Source organism: Doryrhamphus excisus, linkage group LG9 (assembly GCF_037039965.1).
Source record: "Doryrhamphus excisus strain RoL-2023G ecotype Guam linkage group LG9, RoL_Dexc_Guam_v1.1, whole genome shotgun sequence".
Classification (NCBI taxonomy): domain Eukaryota; kingdom Metazoa; phylum Chordata; class Actinopteri; order Syngnathiformes; family Syngnathidae; genus Doryrhamphus; species Doryrhamphus excisus.
Window position 1 is genome coordinate 4,208,299 of NC_136365.1, and position 21,865 is coordinate 4,230,163.

At 39.5% G+C, this 21,865-nt stretch overlaps 2 protein-coding genes across 5 annotated transcripts; both read right to left on the reverse strand.

The window, feature by feature from the left end:
- Positions 1–34: 34 nt before the first annotated feature.
- On the reverse strand, positions 35–11,171 carry caly (calcyon neuron-specific vesicular protein). 3 transcript variants are annotated; one of them, XM_058082544.2, is made up of 7 exons: positions 10,981–11,171; positions 9,753–9,815; positions 8,298–8,473; positions 5,837–5,989; positions 5,498–5,617; positions 4,914–5,027; positions 35–4,007 (listed from the first exon to the last, which is right to left on the reverse strand). In XM_058082544.2, exons 4-7 carry the CDS (start codon positions 5,963–5,965, stop codon positions 3,762–3,764), a joined length of 609 nt encoding a protein of 202 aa, XP_057938527.1. In that variant the 5' UTR covers positions 5,966–5,989; positions 8,298–8,473; positions 9,753–9,815; positions 10,981–11,171; the 3' UTR covers positions 35–3,761. The 3 variants fall into 3 exon arrangements, with proteins under 3 accessions (XP_057938527.1, XP_057938521.1, XP_078649349.1); XM_058082538.2 differs by having other exon boundaries at positions 9,749–9,815; XM_078793223.1 differs by lacking the exon at positions 10,981–11,171 and adding an exon at positions 10,063–10,105 and having other exon boundaries at positions 9,749–9,815.
- A 1,544-nt stretch (positions 11,172–12,715) lies between these two features.
- Positions 12,716–21,161, reverse strand: vps37a (VPS37A subunit of ESCRT-I). 2 transcript variants are annotated; one of them, XM_058082507.2, is made up of 12 exons: positions 20,658–21,161; positions 18,914–18,988; positions 18,243–18,360; positions 17,335–17,438; positions 16,994–17,216; positions 16,814–16,884; positions 16,547–16,674; positions 16,392–16,450; positions 16,223–16,291; positions 14,891–15,034; positions 14,730–14,818; positions 12,716–14,030 (listed from the first exon to the last, which is right to left on the reverse strand). In XM_058082507.2, exons 1-11 carry the CDS (start codon positions 20,765–20,767, stop codon positions 14,738–14,740), a joined length of 1,182 nt encoding a protein of 393 aa, XP_057938490.2. In that variant the 5' UTR covers positions 20,768–21,161; the 3' UTR covers positions 12,716–14,030; positions 14,730–14,737. The 2 variants fall into 2 exon arrangements, with proteins under 2 accessions (XP_057938490.2, XP_057938482.2); XM_058082499.2 differs by having other exon boundaries at positions 16,994–17,219; positions 20,658–21,155.
- Positions 21,162–21,865: the final 704 nt, after the last annotated feature.

Sequence of the window (21,865 nt, forward strand, 5' to 3'; positions counted from 1 at the left end):
GTGCTGTTTGAATTATATGTTTATTTATGGTTGTTATTTGCAGTACAAATGTACTGCATCACACTGACAGCTGTCCTCGCTATTTTCCCCCCCTCACAGTAATAAATAACACAATTCAAATAAAAGAAACCTCCCTCAGTTGTAATGTTGCACCACTGACTACAGACTCCAACCACAATAGATCATAATTCAATAGATCATAGTTGAGTAGCTCATAATCATGTTCACACTGTGCGATGAAACAGACATTGATTCATGGCTACAACCAGTGGGTTGTTTTTATTACAGTCAGCATGCAGACTGTTCAGATAGAGATACTTTATTGATCCTTTGCAGGAAATGACTTTTCTACAGTAGCCACATTTACACAGTGGATTGCTAATAAGAATACACTAAGACCAAAAAACATTAAAGTGAAAAAGAAAAGAAAAATGTACATGAAATACATTGCGTGCAATAAAAATAAACACAACCTCCTTTGTACATTACGTATTATCACTACTTGTGTATCAAAGTGTACAGCATAAATGTAAATGTGCAGGGTTGAAATATGCTACTATAAAAGACGTGCAGTAACTCACCTAACGCACCTCACAACATCACAATTCAAATATCGCAATCATTGTTTTTCAAATACATATGTTCCATAATTAAATATGGCCTATTAGTCAAAAAATTATATATTCATGCAAATTTGACATACTTTTTTGCTAAATCTAAGCATTTTCAAGCAGGAAAAAGGCTAAAATACAAAATAAGCCATTCAGAAGATGGGTTCAAAGATGCTATGTAATATTCCATATTGGTCACTAGGTGTCAGTATTATTCCTGTAATGTTTAGCGCACACAAGCACCAGACTTAATTGTTATAACAACAAACGTTTATTGGAGGCTTGAATTATCTCACAACATGCACAATAATAATGATGATGATAATGATGATAATAACTATGATAACCCATTCTTTTTCTACTCATACCATAATCATCCTAATAATAATGTTCACAATAATAGCACTATACTATTGCTGACATAATCCACTCCAGCTAAAACTGAACCCTCCCCATCATTTCCACATTTCCGGGACACATTTATTGCAACACACACAAGCACAAGTCTTATTCATGTCTTAGATGGCTTACTTTCTTTGATTATGCCTACTATGTTGGCTAATATGAACATAAAGGTGACGAGAAGGGCGTTATTTCATGTCTAGAGGGCTCTAATAATTTTAAAACTGTATTTACAAGGTCATAAACAGGTTTTCCATGCTATAAGTGCAAAAATATTTCATTTATCAGCATTGAATCTGGCTAAATTCACTTATTATGGTCAGGTCTGGAACCAAACAACCGTGATAAATGAGGGATGACTTCAATAGGTGAATGCTAATGACCTACAGCAACAATAAGTATCTCTGCAACCACCGTTTTGTGCATATTTCTGGATTATATTGTATGTATAGATATTTTATATCGCTTTTGTGTGTAGTTTAGTTTTTAGTTTTCTTATATTGTTATTGCATAGTGTAAATGCACCTGGCATATTTTAAATCGTTTGATGTTCAGTGTTGTTGTAGATGTATTACTATATTTATTAACATGTTTACAGGATTCTTATTTTCTGGTAAGGAGCCTATCCCAGCTGTCTTCGGGCGAGAGGCGGGGTACACCCTGAACTGGTAGCCAGCCAATCACAGGGCACATATAGACAAATAATCGTTCATACCACACTCATTAATGGACGAATGTGAATAAATGTTTGGGCGCTGTGGTGGGAGAGGCCATGGGGGGAATTGGCAGCCATGTTCCTGTCAGATTACCCCAGGGCAGCTGTGGCTACAGATGAAGCGCTTTGGGTGCCTTGAAAAGCACCATATAAAATTAAATTCATTATTATTATTATTATAGGTACTTCACATAATTTTACATGAGAACCTGTAATATGAAATGTCATTCTTTGCTTGACTTTGAAGAATATATGCAAAGGATGATAAAATTCCTTTGCATCAGCACAGACTCCATTCACACGTCAACAACAGCTGAGTTAAGGAATTTGGATTCCAAGGGTATTAAAGTTGGCACAGCGTTATGGGCCACTTGGGACAAATTAAAAGCCAACCTGTTATTTTACTGTTCAGATGTGTAGATACTATAAAAAAATGGAGGTGGCAGATTTACGTTACTCAAGGTATTTTTGGCAAATGTTCTAAATTCTCTAAATTACCCCATAGATTTTTTTCTTGCTTTTTTATATTAAAATATCAGTAAAGAGGAAAAATAAAACTAGATTTACTTCTTCACCTCTAAATGACCCGGGTTAGGCTACTATTATCCAGTAATAATCAAGTTTTGGTGACAGCTGGCTTTGGCTCTGGCCACCCACTTTGCTAGAAGGATTAAGAAGGATTAAAATGCATAAGAAAGTTGTTTTGTTTCATTGTCTGGTTTTATATTTTTGTTTCAACTATTTTGGGTCTCCCCTCGATTCCCTAACTTCCTGTCATGGGCAGCACCACCGGATGCACCATTTTCACGAGTATTCCTATTTTTCCTGCTCCCCCACAGCTTGTGGTGGCAGCATTGTACTCTCACCTCTAACCTTGTAAGCAGACCCATCCAGTGGGCCACCCTAGTGTGTTTGTCCCTGCTAGCATTGTTATTCCCTTACAGGTGGTGATTTTGTGGTTTTTCTATGAAGTCCTTGCTTCCTGAGCCAAGTCTATCTAATAAAGACTCCAAATTGCTCTTACTGGTATCTGTTGCCGCATCGTGATATCCACCCCTACCAGAACCTATACAAAAGTGTTATGTTATGAATGTTATTTTTAACATCTGTAATATTTTACTTTAAAATGTCAGCAACAAAAAATTAAAATTGATCTAGAACCTGATGCATTCATCAAAAAAGTGGCATCTGGTTCCCGACCCATTGGTTCACTACCGTCGTTATAAGGAGATTGAAGTGAAAACATGACTGATTAAAAAAAAAAAAAGGTCAGCGCATTAATTTGTGTTCAGATGGTGACATCAGAGCAGATGGATGTGATGTAAGGACAAGCTGTGCTGTGATTTCACACTCCTCCGACACAAAGACATAACCATCGCTTCAAATACAGAATTAAGATGGTAAAGACACTTTAATAACAACCAATGGATATTAATAATCAGCTGATGTCTGTTTAAAAGTGTTCATACCTTCACTATACATTCAAAATCAATGTATGGACGCTAGATATGCTTACTGTTACATACAAATAGTACGTTAATTCTGTAAAAAGAACACACGACAGTGGAACAGTGCAGATAAGAGGCGCTACCTCATATACTGTACATTCATATTCACCCAACGATGACAATGAGTGTTACATTATGAATCAGTGTATTTATAATAAATTAAGCAATTCTTCTTGTTTGGATGTTTTCACACTCACATTTTTAATAACATGTTACAAGATATATTTTTAAGCTTGAATGGTAGCTGTAAGAGCAAGTGCTAATGAGAACACACACACACATACTGTACGCAAATGTGCATACATGCACCCATGTGTGTGTGTGTGTGTGTGGTGTGATGTATATAATGTATGTGTGTGGAATAGCCGAGTTTAGTCACGACATTTTCCAACACTTGGAAAACATTCCTGCCTGAGACCACAGCCGCTATCATACACACACACAATATGATTATGGTCTGCAATGAAGTATGACCGACCACCTGCACATGAACATACATGAAGCAACAATAAGCATGTCATCTTTTTACTCATCTCCCACGAGTTCACCTTTGCCTTGCTGATGGCTTTCTTCTTTGGCTCTGTCGGGTTCCTTCAGAGCTCTGATGACCGGTAACCACGGCGATGGCAGCCCAGGTCCTGTTCTTTTGACCTGGTTGAGGCGGCTGAGGGCTGCGTAGAGACCAGAGTTGGTGCCGCCTTGGATGTCTGATGGGTTCTGCTGCTCGGCGGCAGAGAACATCTCCAGAGCGGCCGGAGTGCAGTGCCTCTGCTGTTCTCACAGAAAGAACAGATGCACACAGTCACCCGGAATCATCATGGAATTTTGTAATGAATAAATAAAAAGAGTTTGTGATAATGAATGCAACAGTTTCAGAGTGTGCTTGATTAAATTCATTAATTAAAAAAAAAAATAATAGCCAATTGCACATGACCTCAGCACTCTAAGCACCAAAAGACCAACTCTGGACTTATGCTTTGCTTTTTCTTTGACTATGCATTATTATTATGGACTTTTTAATATCCCTCAGGTGAACTGAAGCAGACTTCATATTTGCTATTTATATTTAAAGAAGAACACTTTTTGGTTTACCTTCTACCTGACATCTTACAGCTGCTATCATGACATCCCAAAAGCACAGCAGTGACTGTGCTGACATCTATCCTCCATCCTTACCCTTCTTTTCATGTCTCCAGCGACACATTAGCTCGAAAAAAAAATGCCAAAAGCAACTGTATCTGCCAAAAACTTCAAAGGTTCCCCTTCCCTCTTCCCTTGCTGCCCCCTCACAGCTAAGCCTTTAATCACAGTTTAGTCACGCTCAGCCCTAATTAAAGACCCCTCCGATTCACAGACGGGAGTCCCGACCACTGCCTCACCAGAAACTACGCTCTCGCTCCCACCCCTCCCTCTTATTTTCTCCCGTGAGACAGATTCTTTAACCAACATGCGTGGCGGCGCTGCCTTGGTACATGATGTCCCGAGGTGTCGTTAGGAGTAATGACTTTTGAGCGCCAGTGTTGAGAAAATTCGACTGAAGTGACGGATGTGAGGGTGTGGCGGGAAACAAAGTCCCAAATGAGCCGCATTCTACACACTGTGTGAACCCTGCGGGTGTGTGTTGCTGCCATAAAGTCTACCTTGCAGTGGGCAACTTAATAAAATACTAGAGTGTACCTGAAGGATGAACCCCTCCGGGCAGGTGAGACGGTTGTACCACATGGCTTTGTACATGAGCAGAAGGAGCAGGCTAGTCAGGAAGGCCAACATGATGAGGATCAGACCTGTTATCTGAGGAACACAAACAACTTAATGCGTTGTAGATACCTACTGTCAAACATCACCTAGCCTGGACAAATTTGGCTAAGAATTATTGACTATTTGTGGACATTGGACAAAAAAAAAAAAGCCTGATGCCTTTGGGGAGACAGATCCTTCTCCATCGCTGCCCCCCACCCTCTGGAACTCTTTGCCCCATTCACGCCGTGCTTGCCCTGACCTTCCCAGTTTAAAAAAACAACTAAAAACCCGCCTCTTTAAATCTGTATTTAATATCTAACTTCTTATATCTGACTGCTGTGCCCCGCCCCGCTTTTTCTCATGTTTTAACTGTGTATTAACCAATGAATGTTGTATTTTGGTGTGTCTTCTACATTGTTTACTTGCTTTTATTCAACTCCATTCTTCTGTAAAGTGTCTTTGAGTATTTTGAAAAGCGCTATACAAATACAATTTATTATTATTAAGAATTTGTCTTGTACCTTGGCTCTGTCTGAGACATCTTTGTAAAAGCTGATGTTCAGCTTCTCGATGTTGGGCATAAACAACTTCTTCTTCTTTGGCTGCTGCTGCCGGTAATGGGTGGACGTCTTTACGGTGACCTGTGTCAAAACAAAATATGTAGAACCCCTTGGGTTTAGTATATGCTTTATTCATATTTACCATGTTCATAAAATGGAATAGTAACTAAGAGAAGGTTGCAGCCACAGCGGCAAAAGGCAATATGTCGAGTCTTGTTGAAATCCTGCGATAAGCAGCGTGCCGTGGTCATTGTGTAATATTACCATCACAGAAAAGCAACCCTAACGACGCTTCCTTACCTTGTCTGCAAATGACTGCTGGAGCTGGCTGACCTCCAGGGGTGTGATGAGGGGGATGTTATCAAAGCCATCATCTGCAGACGGCTGTTTCTCCATCTTATCAGACAGATTGCTGCCCAGCTTCACCATGACTGCACAGCTGCTTGAACACGGCTATAAGTCGGGGACAGTAAACTCACATTCAGTATGACAGCGAGTTACAGGGCATTGATGAGGGAACAGGTAAAGTCATATAGTCAGTTCATATATTGCTTGATGAATATTGAGAAGTGTGGAAATGATCAATGCTATGTTTTTAAGCAATCTAAGATTTTAGTTTCAGCATGTTTGATTGTGTGATTATGTGTCCATCCCTGTGTGACAGCAACTTCAATGACTTTGTGTATTATTAACATTGTTGAGACGTTTTAAAGTAGTTTTATTGTGCAAGGTGGCAATTCCATTGATGAAATGGAATTATTATGCACACAAATATACTTTCACTGTAGGTTTTGATCTTCCAGAAACGTATATTATGTGTTGGATATCACCAACAAGCAAGGATATAAGTCTGAAGCAGAAAAACAGCCCCAGACCATCACACTACCACCACCATATTTTACTGTTGGTATGATGATCTTTTTCTGAAATGAGGTGTTGCTTTTTGCCAGATGTAATGGGACACACCTTCCAAAAAGATGATTTTTTTCCCCAAAGGTCTTGGGAATCACCAAAGACCTGTTGATGTTTTCTGGCAAAATTCAGATGAGCCTTAATGTTCTTGTTTTTCTGCAGTGGTTTTTGTCTTGGAACTCTGCAATGCTTGCCGTTTTTCCCCAGTTTCTTCCTTATGGTGGAGTCATGAACACTGACCTTAACTGAGGCAAGTAAGGCCTGTAGGTCTTTGGATGTTTTTGCGGGGTCTTTTGTGACCTCTTGGATGAGTCATCCCTGCGCTCTGGGGTCATTTTTGTTGGCCTGCCACTCCTGGGAAGATTCACCACTATTCCATATTTTCGGCATTTGCCGATAAACACTCTCACTGTGGTTAGCTGGAGTACCAAAGCTTTAGAAATGGCTTTGTATCCTTTTACAGTTTAAACTAATCGTTTATCGGGGCGGCAATCACTCTTTCACACAGAACCATGTAGGTTTGGACTTTTTTAAAATCACTTAATAATACAAAGTTTCATTTTGTGTTCAATTGTGTTGTCATTGACTTCAATTTCAATTTGTTTGATGATCTGAAACATTTAAGTGTGACAAACTGGCAAAAAAGGAAGAAAGATGGTCGCCGTGGTGATGCATACATGCATACAGTATGTATAAGTAAAAGGTGATGAGTCATATGAGTCATTCACACGGTATAATAATACACCAACACCTTCCTGTGGAAAAAAAGACCCCCACTGGCTCCTTGCCGTCATGAGTCATTGGTGACATACAACACAGTACACACAGTAATTCTTCTATGTAGTACAAACTAACAGAAGAAAGATAACCTAATAATCTAACCTGAACAATCAGTATGGAATGTGTCATGATGAGTTAGATTACACGAGACTAATCTGGTCTAGTTCATCTCAAAGGTGTGTGAAGAGGTTGAGGTCATGGCTCTTAAACTTAGACCTTGTTTTGTACACTTGGGCACAGTCGTGCTGGAACTGGATATAATAACCTTGCCCCAAACCGTCCACATCAAGTTGGATGCATAGAATTCAAAATCAAAAGAAAATAAGGATTCTTTCTCAACTTCTGAATGAGAAACTGATTAAGAGGTGATTCAAAATAAAATCCATGTCGCCATGATGCCATCATTCAGGCAAAGAATCAAGTCTCCACTTCTCAAAGGAGGGACATTACTCAAGAACATGCAATGTTTTCTCTGTGTGGGTGGATTCGAACCCCCAGTGAGAGAGCAATGAATCATTGTGATTAGCATCTGTGATTAACAAATAAGCTGAGAGTCTCTTACACGGAGCATTCACACTTGAGATCTGAAAAAAAAAAATCGGACAAATAGGAGAGCTGTAAATAGCTTCCATAAAATGCTAACATGGGAATAAGATGAAATGCCTGAGCGGTTCAACGCTGTCTAGACGTACAGTTAGACGCCAGTGTTAGTATGAATAGTGCGTTGCTTATGCCTATCAAGTTCAGGTTCACTGCCCGTGTGAATCTGAACTTGCTGCATTGGAACTGCAACAACAGAGGAGGCGCAGCCAGACAAAGCGCATCAATGCAACGACTTTTTAAATGACTTAAATCTGCTGGTCCCTCATCACTGCAGCTAGATCCAGTACCCATGAAGCTATTGTCATCAGCAAAAAAATCATCACATCTGACCTGCAGTAATACATTGAAACAAATGTATTTAAAATGACACTATCACCGGCAGAGCTGTGATAATTCCACATCTATATTTTCCCTGCTAATCCACTCTGCTGCAGCCTGAAGAGAAAACACGTGAGAATCAACTTACTGCGGTTTTCTCTGCTCTGCGGCCAACGGGAGATGATCACAAGCCAGTGATGCTGCCGGGCACTCGCTGTGAAAGATGGTTGCCGTGGTGATGTGTTGTCACCCAACTGCGCATGTCAGTCAGCCTGCAGAAGCTTCCGGAAGTTGAATGTGTTTTAATGCAGCTGTGAGTGTCATCTAATGGGCGGGGAAATATGATGCAAGGTTCAGTCTTTTAATAATTGGTAGCATTCTATTTACAGCTCAATTTAAAATACCCAAATGAAAGTTTAACATCTGCTCTTTTTACAAAAACCATAATGATATATTGTGCTTATTTAACACAAAACTGAGTAGCTCTAAGAACTACAGAACACTCTTTCTTTCTTCTTAATGTATTTCAGACATACATACTATGTTACATTATTGTTTCTCACATATACACTTACAATACAATACACTTACAATATCTATATATATATATATATATATATATATATATATATATATATATACATGAATGTGAGTGTGAATGGTTGTTTGTCTATATGTGCCCTGTGATTGGCTGGCGACCAGTCCAGGGTGTACCCCGCCTCTCGCCCAAAGACAGCTGGGATAGGCTCCAGCACCCCCGAGACCCTCGTGAGGAAAAGCGGAAGAAAATGAATGAATGAATGAATATATATATATATACATATATAGACATACACACACATAACACATCATTACTACTACACATGTCTGAAAAGGAGCAGGAAGAAGCAAAGCTTATTAAATCCTACCCCTTCTCCACGCCATAGCAGTTACCAATTCAATAAGTGATTTTTTCCACACATATAATCACAGAATCTTACATAAGACAAAACAACAAAAGAAGAGTGGGAACATCGGACACCCCAGCAAAACCCCAGGACATTGCCGAAGCACACTACCAACCCCGCCAGTCAACCCACCAGGCCCCGACCCCCCCTAGCCCCTGAGTGCACCCACCTAGTGCAACAATGGACTTTCTTCAGTGTGCTGATGCCTTCTTCTCAATAATTGAACATCTCTCCTTTCTCTTCTTCTGATCATGGTTGAGGTGCAATCTTACTACCAGCAGTATCCTTGTCTGTCAAGTCCTTTTTGTGCAAAGCAATAACTACACGTGTTTCCTTGCAGGTAACACGTTCAAAACAGCTTCCAGAGTGGGAAAATCTGCAAACACCAAGCCACTATTTTCTATTTTCTAAAATATGATTCAGCAAATTATGAAATCATTTCAAAAAAGGTGCAAGACCTATGCAATTTGTGCGCTCTACATGTTTTTAAAAAAAAAAAAAAACATTGGCAAAAGGGTCAAAGGTTAGCAATCTGCGAGCTACTTGCGTTTGACCTGTGAATAGATATCATGTGACCTCAGTGAGCCGAGGAAGCTTCAAAGACACAAACGTTTGAATTTCAGTGACATACCACAAGGAACAGAACACTTACCCACCGTGATCAGGATCAGCTCAGTGGGAGACTGCGTGGAGGCGCTCCAGTGTATAAAGACGTACGTCTGCAAGAGAGAAAAGGGTTTAAGTACATGCAAGACAAGTTTAAGGGTGTGATGGCTTTGAGACGCTCGGCTGTAGATTTAGCTCAACCTTTTCATTTAGAGAAAGAGCCCATGCTGGTTCCCCTCATTGGCCATGCTCGGGTATATGAATTCATTAGTCCTTCGGGGAGCTCTCATCCAAAAATTTGCACTGAAGCGCCCCCACCCCCGCCAAACCATCAATTGAGGCTACATTTATTATTTTGACCTTTTCTTGGTGGGGGTGTGAGACATCAAAGTGGGTCGTCTACTGGTTACTTTTTTCCAAGACACATGTGCCTTCCTCACAGTGTGGGGCCGGCAGTCCTGGTTATCAAGGGGAAAAACACACACACATGTCATTCAAATGACAATTAGGCTGAACAACAAACATTGTCAAACCACAATCAAGATGTTGTTTTTCATTTTTTTTCCCCTAAGAGTAACTTATTTTTTCTGAAACATAGTAAACATTAATTTTAACATAAAAATAGTCAAATTCCCACAGTTTACCATATATATTTTTTTTTAGTTATTTTCCATTTTATTGTATTGTCAAATGAGCTGCAATTTACTGTTACACCACAGGCACGGCTACTCAAAAACGTTCTTCTTATTCATATACAAAAAAACCCCAAACATTTACTTTCTCCTTTGAGTCCAAACATTATGGCAGGGGTGTGGGCCCTGGCACATGTTTTTATTGTGCCTCTACACATTAAAAAAATAAAATTAAACAAGAAAACAAACAAAAAATAAAGTGGGAAATGAGCATTAAGTTTACAAAATTGTACAACAAAGTAATATTAACTTATTTAATGAGCATAGAAATACTATGATAACAAAAAATTTAGCTTTGAATTACACTACTACACTAAAGTTGTAATATTAGAAACAAAATATAAAGTTAAGTCCCCCTAAAAAGAAAGAAATACACTTTGTCACCTATAACCCAAAGCTGATGCAGGCTATTATTTTTAAATATTTGCAACTTGTTAGCATATCTGCTGAAAAAAAAAGTGGCCCCAGTATTGTTGCTTTTACCATTAAGCAGCACTTGCTGGGAAACATTTGAACGCCTCTGCATTATGTTAATTTGAAGCAGAACAATTGTGACTTTTAGAAGAGAAAAAAGGGGCTCACCTACCACAATGCTTTGTTTCTTTGTTTGTTTAAAAATATTTCCGTGTACAGGAAAGTCTACGTTGTCATCCTGAAGTACACGTTTGCTAGTCATATTATCTCATTTTAATTAGAAAATACTTGCTTTCAAATACCCTTTGTCATTATTAAATTAGAATGTATACATTATGAAAACATCTCCATCATTGGTGGTACACCACAAATTATATTAGCATGTGAAACTCAAGTTAACTCGTTATTTTACTCTTCTCTTCGTCAAGCGTTGATTTCATCAACGATTTACCAACAGCGCCATCAAGCGTGGATTAGGCGACATAGCAACCACACAACACATTGGAGGCTGTGCAGTTTTTGACGAGACTATTTTACGTGAGTATTACGAAATTCAATATATGCAGTTAAAACATCTTAACTCTAACCAAGGCAAGTTCCAGTTCCGTTCCAGACACATTACAAATTTAAACACGGCAATTACATTCAGAAATTGAAACTTTTACCTTAAACTCTTTTTACTTTTTTACTTATTGCATGCCCTCCTGTGGCACATGAAAAACCAATGCATGGTCTGTTAATAACTTTTTACCATGCAAATTTACATTCAAAGACCAACTATAACATATGATACGTGGAAGCCTCGCCATGCCTAACAATGCTATTTATACTAGTTCTTTTTTGGCAACACTTTCAAATAAGGTACACAAAATGACAGTAGTCATTTTAGTCAACAAACCTCACCCTAACCACTACTCATTATAATTAGTGAACTATGTGAATTATAGTTCATCTTTAGTTCATTAGTTCCTCAATAACTACTGTATTTTTGTACCTTATTGTAAGGTGAGAACAAGCCTCTGCTTGTGTTTACTGTTACTGTTACGCACACCATAAATTTTAGCCTAAAACTGTGGATGTTAACCAAAGAAAATGTGCTAAACAGGGCGGATGTTAACCAAGGCACCACCGTATAACTATTTTAACAAAAACATGATCCAGAGGTAGTGTGAATGGTTGTTTGTCTATATGTACCCTGTGATTGACTGGCGACCAGTCCAGGGTGTACCCCGCCTCTCGTCCGAAGACAGCTGGGATAGGCTCCATCACCCCCCGCGACCATCAAAAAAAAACCCAAAAGCGGTAGAAAATGAATGAATGAATGATCCAGAGGTTTTCATTTTGGATGAAGACTGACCAACAATAGCAGTGCACATTAAAGCATGCAGGAATCATCCGTGGTTGTCATCCATCTGTCATGCCATGGCTCTGTAACTTATAAAAACTGGATTGTGATTACCTCCAAGTGGCTTTTTTTAATGCTCAACTCATATTACATAGCTTAGCATTGACCTGATGGCGACAACACACTCACTGTCAAGTTCTTTTGGACTTAAGCCAGCCTGCACTGAAAAAGGCGATTTATCAACTCAACTGCAGATTTTAAGATTTCACACTTCAACTATATACAGGAATTTGTCACTTTAAGTTTAGAATCAAAGATGAATAGTATCAAATGACTACTCAAGACAGACCAATAGATGTTACACACCAGTGGTCTTCCCGATCTTATTTCGTCCACAAACGTTTCATCATAATCGTCATTTACTCTCTGATGAATGAATACAAGTAAAGTCACAAATGTCTACTGCAATGAAAACATGACCATTAGACTTTCTGTGATGACAGTTTAACCTTCACCAACAAGGTAACAATGTATTGTCATACAAATGAAATCCCAGAAAATGTATTGTAAATGATTTAATATCCTAACATATTAAATAAAAATTTACAATACAAGGAGTCCAAGACTTTGTTTGCAATATACTCTATTATTAACATTATTTAAATACAGTTTTCAATGTCACTGACTTTTAATGCAGCATTTAATCAAATCATTCTTAACATTACTCCACGTGTTGTCAGCTGTTTCATCAAAAAGGTCTAAAGTCCAAAGGTTGATCAACCATTCTCATGGCCAAAGTCAAGAGTAAAACACTAAAGGCAATGTTTTGATTAACCTTCATACAGTATATGGACTCAAACAAAAATGCTTAAAAGGATGGGTTTAGTTTTTTCCTCCAGTGATGAGAGGAAATGTGTGCCCGTGGTGCTAACACCAGTGAACCACACACAAACAGAACCCAGAAAAACCCTGTAGTCTTTAAAAGTTACCAATGCTTGCTTTTACTTTGTGAGGAAAGGTGAACGCATAAAGAATGCAACACAAACAGGCGGCAGATCCTAGTCCATCCTCTGTATTGATGAATTCCCCATTATCACCAGCATTAAATACATAAAAAAAAAAAAACGGTCAAACGATTCTTGCATTCAATACAAGACATAAACCATTAGTGTTATTAGAGTACTGTCTTGATGTTGTAAAATATGAATGTATCGGGAACACTGATCCATATTATTTGCCTTTCTAAATACAGTATATGTCCTATTTCAACATCTGAAATTAGGTTACTGACTAAATTGCTTGACCTTGTTGGTTTTAAATCCCTGATCTCTACAGCGTAATGATGCTGCCATTTCTGAGGGGAAATAACAGCAACATCTTCGGTGTAAGTAAACAAGAGGTTCAATGGGACGTGAATCATGAGTCATTACAACACTTCTTTTCTTGGGCAGATGCTAAAGATGAGACAATGAGCATTTTAACAACTGTCTTGTGTTGGTGATTCTTCCTTTGCAGAAAAGATTACTAATTAAAGGAATACTGTCCTACGCTAGTCATACTTCTAACAGAGTTCATATCACCTAGCACTCATCAGGTACACTCTTTAAATCTTTTGTCTTCTCTGATGAATCAAAACAGTACAGCATGTGCAACACAAAATATTGTATGGAACCTCAAAGCATGTACCAATTCTGGCCTCCTTTGGTGACCCAGAAGTCCTTCTTTCACAAAACCAAAGATCTGAGCACTTCTGTTAGTTAACATTGCCACGGCTGCTAACGTCTTGCTATTCCTCCAACTGTCCTCACTGTTGACATTGCACATCTAATGTCTTCATTCTTTTTGGTTGCCGGAAGGTAGCTGAGAATACAGCAAACCTGAGGAAAAAACATTGCGTAATAAGAGACACATCAACTGAGACCAACATCAGGAAAATATATGTGTAGCTGGTAGGGATGCTTCGATCAATTGGCCACCAATCAGTATTGGCAGACTTTAGCGTCATTAGCAACGACGATCACTAAAGCCGATCTGTGGCTAGCGTTATTGCAGCCCGTAGCGACTTGGGCAGCGTTTCATCTCGTTGGGTTGATAATGTTACCATGTGTGAGCTAGGCTAATAAATAAAATAATATATAAATAATAATAATTGAATCCATCCGACAAGATGAGCAGCCTTCTTCAACAGTGGAAGACACTGGGAAGGCCCTCTCGCTTACCTGCAAGTCCTGCTGGAGCTCCACTATATACGTTCACATCTAAAGTCTCATTAAGAGAAGGCATCTCATTCTCTCTGAGATTCACAAGTGAAATATGTTCTCTTGAAAAAGATGTTTTTGTCTAAAATAAGGTACCGGTTGTGGATTTTATGGTTCCTTTTTGCAGGAAAAAGATATTGAAAAATCTCTAATTAATGTAATCGGTATTGGCCGATTTCAGACCTGGATGATCGGTATCAGAATCGCAGCATAAAACCCTGATCGGAGCATCCCTAGTAACTAGAGATGCAGATCACCACAATGTACCCCATTAGACATACAGTATCAGTACAGTCCTCTCTTTTGTGCATTGTGTACCTTATGTTCTAGTGGCTGCTAGGAAACTGTTCATGTGTGTTGACTGATTGTTGCAATTTCTCTTCTTTGGCCCTTCTGCTGTGGCAAAGCTGTAGAGAAACACAAAAGCAAATGAATACACATTTCATCATGTACTTAAATACAAGCTGCGTATTGTTTACTGTTCTCTTTTCCATGAAGCTGGTCAGAAATTCATCTATGTCAGTGCGTCCCTCTAAAAAGTTTTCAGCCGTCTCCTCAGAATCCTCCTCCGCCTGGTGTGCTGCCACCTTCAATCGCGCCTGAAGAGTACTTGGGCTGCAGCTCTAGTTTTGGAAAGAGGTACCATTAGTTTCGCTCCTTTGCAGAAGTATTTGCAAATAATAACAAAAAAGACTTTTAATTGGGGCTGCACTGCAACCAAGTGGCTACTGCGCAGGCCACACTCTCTGAGTGGCGTTTGCATGTTCTCCTCGTGCATGTTTGGGTTTTCTCTGGGACTCTGGCTTCCTCCCACATTCCAAAAACATGCATGCTAGGTGACTCCAAATTGTCCATAGGTATGAATTTGAGTGTGAATGGTTGTTTGTCTATATGTGCCCTGTGATTGGCTGGCCACCAGTCCAGGATGTACCCCAGCATGCCTGCGACTCAAAGGAGGATAAGCGGCATAGAAGATGGATGGAATAGAGCCTTGTAACAACAGTTCAGGAGTATGGGTTAACATGACCAGGCCAGGGAACCATTCTATTCCAACTGGCCTCGGTTGTAGGTTATTCTTTGGCATAGTATTTGCAATTTGTAGTCTTTTTAAATTCATTCATTCATTTTCTACCGCTTTTTTCCTCATGAGGGTCGCGGGGGTGCTGGAGCCTATCCCAGCTGTCTTCGGGCGAAAGGCAGGGTACACCCTGGGCTGGTTGCCAGCCGATCACAGGGCACATATAGACAAACAACCATTCACACTCACATTCATACCTATGGACAATTTGGAGTCGCCAATTAACCTAGCTTGTTTTTGGAATGTGGGAGGAAATCGGAGTACCCGGAGAAAACCCACAGGGAGAACATGCAAACTCCACACAGAGGTGGCCGCGGGTGGAACCGAACCCTGGTCCTCCTAGCTGTGAGGTCTGCGCGCTAACCACTCGTCTTTTTAAATTAAAAATTAAAAAATAGCCCTACAGTACGCCTCACCTTGCATTTTTCATGTATTATGCTTATAAGAAATGCACAGTAGAGAAACTAACACTCCTACAGTCCACCTTACACCCGTATTACCCAATATAATAAACATAACCGTAAATAAGCCATTAGGACATAAATAATAGCCATGCTCGTTTGTGATACTATAAATGCGTTGCCTAGAGGAGTTTAGTTGACAAATGTTTTATTTTTCTTCACAAAATGAACTAAAGTGATGCTTCATTTTTGCTTCCCCTTTGGTACCCCAGACAAAAGAAGTGATGCGAGTTTACTCGATATTATGGATCCAACTGTTTGTAGCCACATACCTCACTGAGATCATGCTGTCTCTGCAGTTTTGTCTCAAAGGCAGACTTCAGATGAGTCAGCTGTTCAAACTGCCAACATAAAACACATAAGAGCTGCTGGACAACTACAGCATTCATCAATGTTGTTGATTGTGTGTTTGGGTATGACATTCATTTAATAGTATTTAACCTTGTAGATCATTTCTTGTCTTTTTCCTTCCAGTTGTGGTTCCATCTGAAGGTTTCTCTCTGTGAAAAGATGCATGAGCTTGTCAAGACAAATTCAGGCTTCTCATTGTCGACTGCCTTCTGACCTTACAGTTCAGAGATGGGAGAGGAACGTACTTGCCATATCCACTATGTTAGTGATCAACTCCTCTTTGTCATTTGTGACCTGCTTTAGTTGTGGCAATGTCACGAAGAACCTTAGTAACACATCTTCATTTTCAGACATGTCGGACAGCTGCGTCAAGCTGGGCCACATTGCAGAGAGGGCAGGCAAACAGGTGATTGTGTACCATAGAGGAAGAAGATACAGCATATCATTTTGTTAATCAAAATCATACAAAACCTGTTAAATGAATAATGTCTTGACACATGAGAATGTATTACTTTAAGTCACAGAGTTCAGCAAAAGACTCGGGAATCTCGGGCATCTTATACATATGTCCATTTATTCCAGCCTGAAAATAAACAAAAATCTAATTTATGACAAAGCAAACCATTTAACTGAAAGGGATCATGTGTAAAACTAAAAATATTTTTATTTTATTTTATTTATCTTCGGTGTACCTGCAAATCTCCAACAGGTACGGGTAATGGCAGGTCAGTAAGAAGTCCATAAGGAGCTGGACCTCTAGTAGATCCATGGACAGCATCAACCCCTGGATGAAGCACTGGACCTGGCCCAGATGGAGCTGGTGCAGGAGACGACGTATGACCTGGGCCAACATGGCGAGGACCATAGTGGTAACCCCGAGTCGGGTAAGGAGGCATTCCTGATGGCTTGTACATACTGCTGTTGGTAAAGGTCAAATAAAGTTGATTTAGTTCATATTATTTTCATCTGATTAGTCCTTTATTTACAATATTTGCCACCGGTATAACCGTGCATAGAAAAGGAGCAAACTCACTAGGGAAAGCCAGATGGGCCAGCAGACATCAGGGCGGGAGGACTCTTCCAGAATTCATCTAGCAGACTCTGAATGACTTTTCCGAGGTCTGAGTGCATGCCAAACTGCAAGAAAAAATGCACTCACTTTATCACCAAGTGTGGTACACAGAGCACTAGTATACATACATAAAGAAGCCCAGAGCAGTCTGTGGATAGTTTCGGGTGCACTCACACTAGGCCATTCAAACCTTCACAGACTTGGGTGCAATTCCTCGTCCCTCTCTTGGCCCTGACTGACATGTGTCATTATCATGACTTTGTGGATTACTGCCAAGTCTTTGTTTCTTTAAATTGTGTACTGACTTGCAGGTTCTGACTTGTGGATTATGAAAGGTGGTGGTTATCATTAACAACTGTTATTGCATTCCAGTCATTTTGTGATGTGCCAACGTTGCTTGCACATACATATGTGAATGCGCAAGCTACATGTTTATTAAGCAACCAATCCGAGTTGAGGCCTGTTCCTCGGAATTTTGCCAGAGGACAGGATTTATAATGGACTTGAGCGTATAGCAGCTCATATTAACCAAGTTGTATAAATGGACACAATCACAGTTTCAATACCCTTGGACCCATTTTCTATTTAAAAATACAGAATGTGACTTTTCCAACTGATTAACTGCTGTAGCCTTGAAGTGTTTTTTGCTGTCATGTACTGTTGTTGTAGTCGGCAAGTGTGATGTTTTTGTATTTATTTAGGTATAAACTGTATTGTAGCTCATATTACCTGATTTCGGCAATAGAAAAATGGGGGCTGCCGTTATGGTGAGGCAGTAATCTACTGATAAGGGGTTAAGTGGACTTACTACCACCTTGATTTAGTGGCAAGTCTTACAATAATTCAGTAATATGAATGACTATACTTACATTACTGATGAGAGGGCTTGTGATCACTGTGCCATTATTGCTGTCAACAAGGTGATGACCAACAGGAGGGTAGACACTAACTACCGGCCTCTCCTGAGGGAACTGAGGAGGAAGAAGACTGGAGACGAACAGTTTGACAACATCAGATTGAAACAAACCAAGAAGAGTGTTACAGACTTTAAAATATGCAGTAGAATTGTGTATCATGGTGGTTTTGGGGGGGGCATCTCTCACTGAAACTAATGAGGTCAAACCTCACCTAAAAAAACTTTACACTCCCCAATATTCAATTGGTTCATAAGTACATATTTTTAACATTTGGTATACTGAATGTGAACAGCAAAACAGACAAACAACAGAAACTAATTAATGACAATGTGGATTTTGTCTGGAATGAGTACAAGTTGGTACAGCGTGCTGTTCCAACAAATGGCTGAATGTTCTGTATCATCTTTACTTGCCCAAGCAAATTGATTTAGAATTCCCAACATGGTTGAAAGAGTTAAATCTGATCAGGGACTGGCCTGTATTGCTCTTACACAAATGGTTTAGCATTACACATAGAAAACTACCTTCACTCATTAGTATGAACTGTATAAAATTGTGAAGCCATACAAATGACTGCTCGTGATCTCCATAATCTGTGACTGTGACCGCAAATAAAAACTCACATGTTAACAGTGATGGTGGAGTTGCTGACTGTGAACGGGATCCTGTACTCCACATCTTTCTGGATTTCTGCAATGCTGTTTGGGATATAAAGAGACACAAGGGATCATAGATGAGATGAGATGGAAAAAAAATTACAATGTTTTGTATAGTTTTAGGAAAATAAGAATCCCTGTTCATGAAAACTCTGTTTTAATATGCAGATGTGTCCAAACTCTTTGACTGGGTAAATATGCCCAAGTTTAGGGGCCGCCAACCTGTCGATTACCATTGAGCAGTCAATCTGGATTTCGTAATTATACAGTTGGGCTTCATGTTTTTACGCTAGATATCTTGCAAGACAGCTAAGGGTCGTCGTCAGGACCAATGGCACATCTGAACCATCCAAATGTGCGTATACACTCATGTCGGTCGGTGATGACGATAAAAGATACCAAACAATATCAGACCATGCAGGATATCAATGTCAGAACTGTGTATTAATAAAGCCATCAAACATTCCATTGTGTCTAATGACATTCAGTCCTCACTCTCTACTACGACTGCAAAAATAGTAATAAAAATAAATGCATTATCAAATCAGTGCCCTCTCCAACCAGAGAATGACCAATGGAAACGCATTTGACCACTAAATACGCCCAAAGACCCCACCGCTCTCCAGGCACGCATCCAACCCTGAGCTCAGTCCCCAAAACCCAGACAGAGGTGTGTTTCAAAATTAATTAACAATTGATCACTGGTTTATATTTTACTGATATCTTGAATGTGACATGCTATACCTGATGCTGACCACTGGATGCTAGCTGTGTTGGCGTGTTTTGTGACGTTTGTGTGATATTTTCCTTTGTGACAAGTTTTGCTTTTTTGTTAGAATAATTATTTGTTCCAGTTGATTGATGTCTCACAGTGGTTATTTCTCCAGCAAATATTGTGGGCTGTAGACTGTGGGCTGAGTACTCACACAAGGACTGCTGTGACATATATGTCTGCTAATATTGGCCAAATTAATATTTCATATTGCATTTTATTCCTGATGCTAGGCTCAAACAATAGCAAATGTAGCGTGTTCCTTGGGTTGAAAATATGTATCCCTTATAAATAATTAGTGTGATTTCTAAGAATCCTGTCCTAGTGCCTGAATTATTCTTGTTCCTATGTAAATCTCCTATGTTAGACCTGGAATTGTAAAGTTTTGGTTCAATCTATCACAATGGAAATATGTTAATCGAAAAATGGGACAGACGCTTCACGATTTTTTTTCAACTATGAAAATATACCGATTAAAATGTATACAAAACCACACGTGTGTTATACTTAAAATGAAAAAAAATGCATTTTGATATAAGACGTGCTTAACAAACGTTGTTATGGCAAGACGTGACAGGCCAGTGACAGCACGTGTCATTAATGTCTAAAGATAGGCACGGCCACCGTCGCTAGCCAACTGGATTAGCAAACACACTGAGCTATGAGGAAGTGTTAGCACGCATTAGCCACGAAGAAATATAAACCACCCACGAACAACACTTTATTTTCAAATGACTAGCCATTAACTGAACATGTTTACATCAGATATTAGCACTGTTTGGTAACTGCCAGTCAAAGTGGCTAGCTATACCGCTTTGTCACGATTTATTCCGTGATGCTACAAAGTTAGCATATTGTTGTGATTTCAAATGAACTAAAACACACGCCAATGGTAGGTACAAACAGGTTCAAGTACTTGGCTTTGTTATTGGCGTTTACCTGGGATGAGCAGCTTTCAGTGACTCAATCTGCCGCTGCCTTTGTTGCTGAAGACTGTTGAGTGGAGGGTGAGGTCCGGAACCTTTTGAGACGGGGAAAAGCCAGTTCATCCTATCCAAACTAAACGGTAAACCGAACTTGGTAGTAGAATGCTAAGGTCGGTTACAAACTCGATGGAAAGGCAGCACACTTAAGTGGAGCTATGGTGTGGCTAACTAATAAGCTAGTGAGTAACGTCAACAACTCCTTTTCGTCCGCAAACGCTTTTTGGAGCTATGTTACACCATCAGATATAGCTTCATGCTGTACTGGATAAAATACCTATACCCTTTGTTCCTTTGGCAGTGGAATTAATGTCGCTAAAACATGAAAAAAATCCGGCTACTGGAAAACAACATTTACGCTTAAGCAACTTATTTACGTAACACGTCACAGTGAAACGACGAACTTCCTGTGTGTGCTTTCAAAATAAAATGTTCTAGAAGCACATTTGAGTTTTTCATTAAACTGAGTTTTTTTGTAGCATGTTTCTCTTGGTGTACTATTAGATATTAGAGATTTAACGACGCCCTTATTTTGCTATCACGGCTTTTTGTGAAGGCTCAAAATGTGTTTTTGAATGGCTCTTGACGGTAGAAAAACTCCCAAAACAAAACAGCGATCATGGTTTGATCTGACACATTTTAGTACATTTTATTGACAACAGATTCACTACAGTTTCTGCTTCGACAGCAACGTTCCAACTCTGATGAAGAAATATATAACGTGAATGATTACGTTTGACCCTTCATACGTAAAGTATACTTAAAGTAGCGCGCGTTGATGATTCAAAACTGACCTGCTGTCTGTCATTTCTTTGCCCGGTTATTTTAACGCTTCTTCTTTCTTTTTCAGCTTTCCCCTTCAGGGGTCGCCACAGCAAATCAGCCGCCCCCACCCAACCCTGTATTCCTCCGTCTTATTATTTGGACGCTACGTTGAGTATATAATTACAAAGCAGATAAACAATGTTGGATTGTGATGAGAGCATTTGGGTGGTTATTGTGAAACATACAGTTTCGCCCATTTCAGCGACAAAAATTATGACTGATTGAGGGTAGTTCTTGCATTGAATATTACCCCTGTTCTTTGGTATTTCAAGCCAGTAGTACTCATGATTCAATAACAGAAATGATGGGGTTATGACATTGCTTCTACACATTCTCAGG

Excerpts from the sequence above, each read along its gene's own strand:
- vps37a (XM_058082499.2), bottom strand. The coding sequence starts at position 20,767 with ATGAACTGGCTTTTCCCCGTCTCAAAAGGTTCCGGACCTCACCCTCCA. Across the intron at positions 16,451-16,546 it reads TAACATAGTGGATATGGCAA|AGAGAAACCTTCAGATGGAA; the intron begins GTACGTTCCTCT and ends ATCTTTTCACAG. Across the intron at positions 16,292-16,391 it reads GACAAGAAATGATCTACAAG|TTTGAACAGCTGACTCATCT; the intron begins GTTAAATACTAT and ends TTATGTTGGCAG.
- caly (XM_058082544.2), bottom strand. The coding sequence starts at position 5,965 with ATGGTGAAGCTGGGCAGCAATCTGTCTGATAAGATGGAGAAACAGCCG. Across the intron at positions 5,618-5,836 it reads AGCAGTCATTTGCAGACAAG|GTCACCGTAAAGACGTCCAC; the intron begins GTAAGGAAGCGT and ends GTTTTGACACAG. Across the intron at positions 4,008-4,913 it reads CGGAGGGGTTCATCCTTCAG|CAGAGGCACTGCACTCCGGC; the intron begins GTACACTCTAGT and ends CTGTGAGAACAG.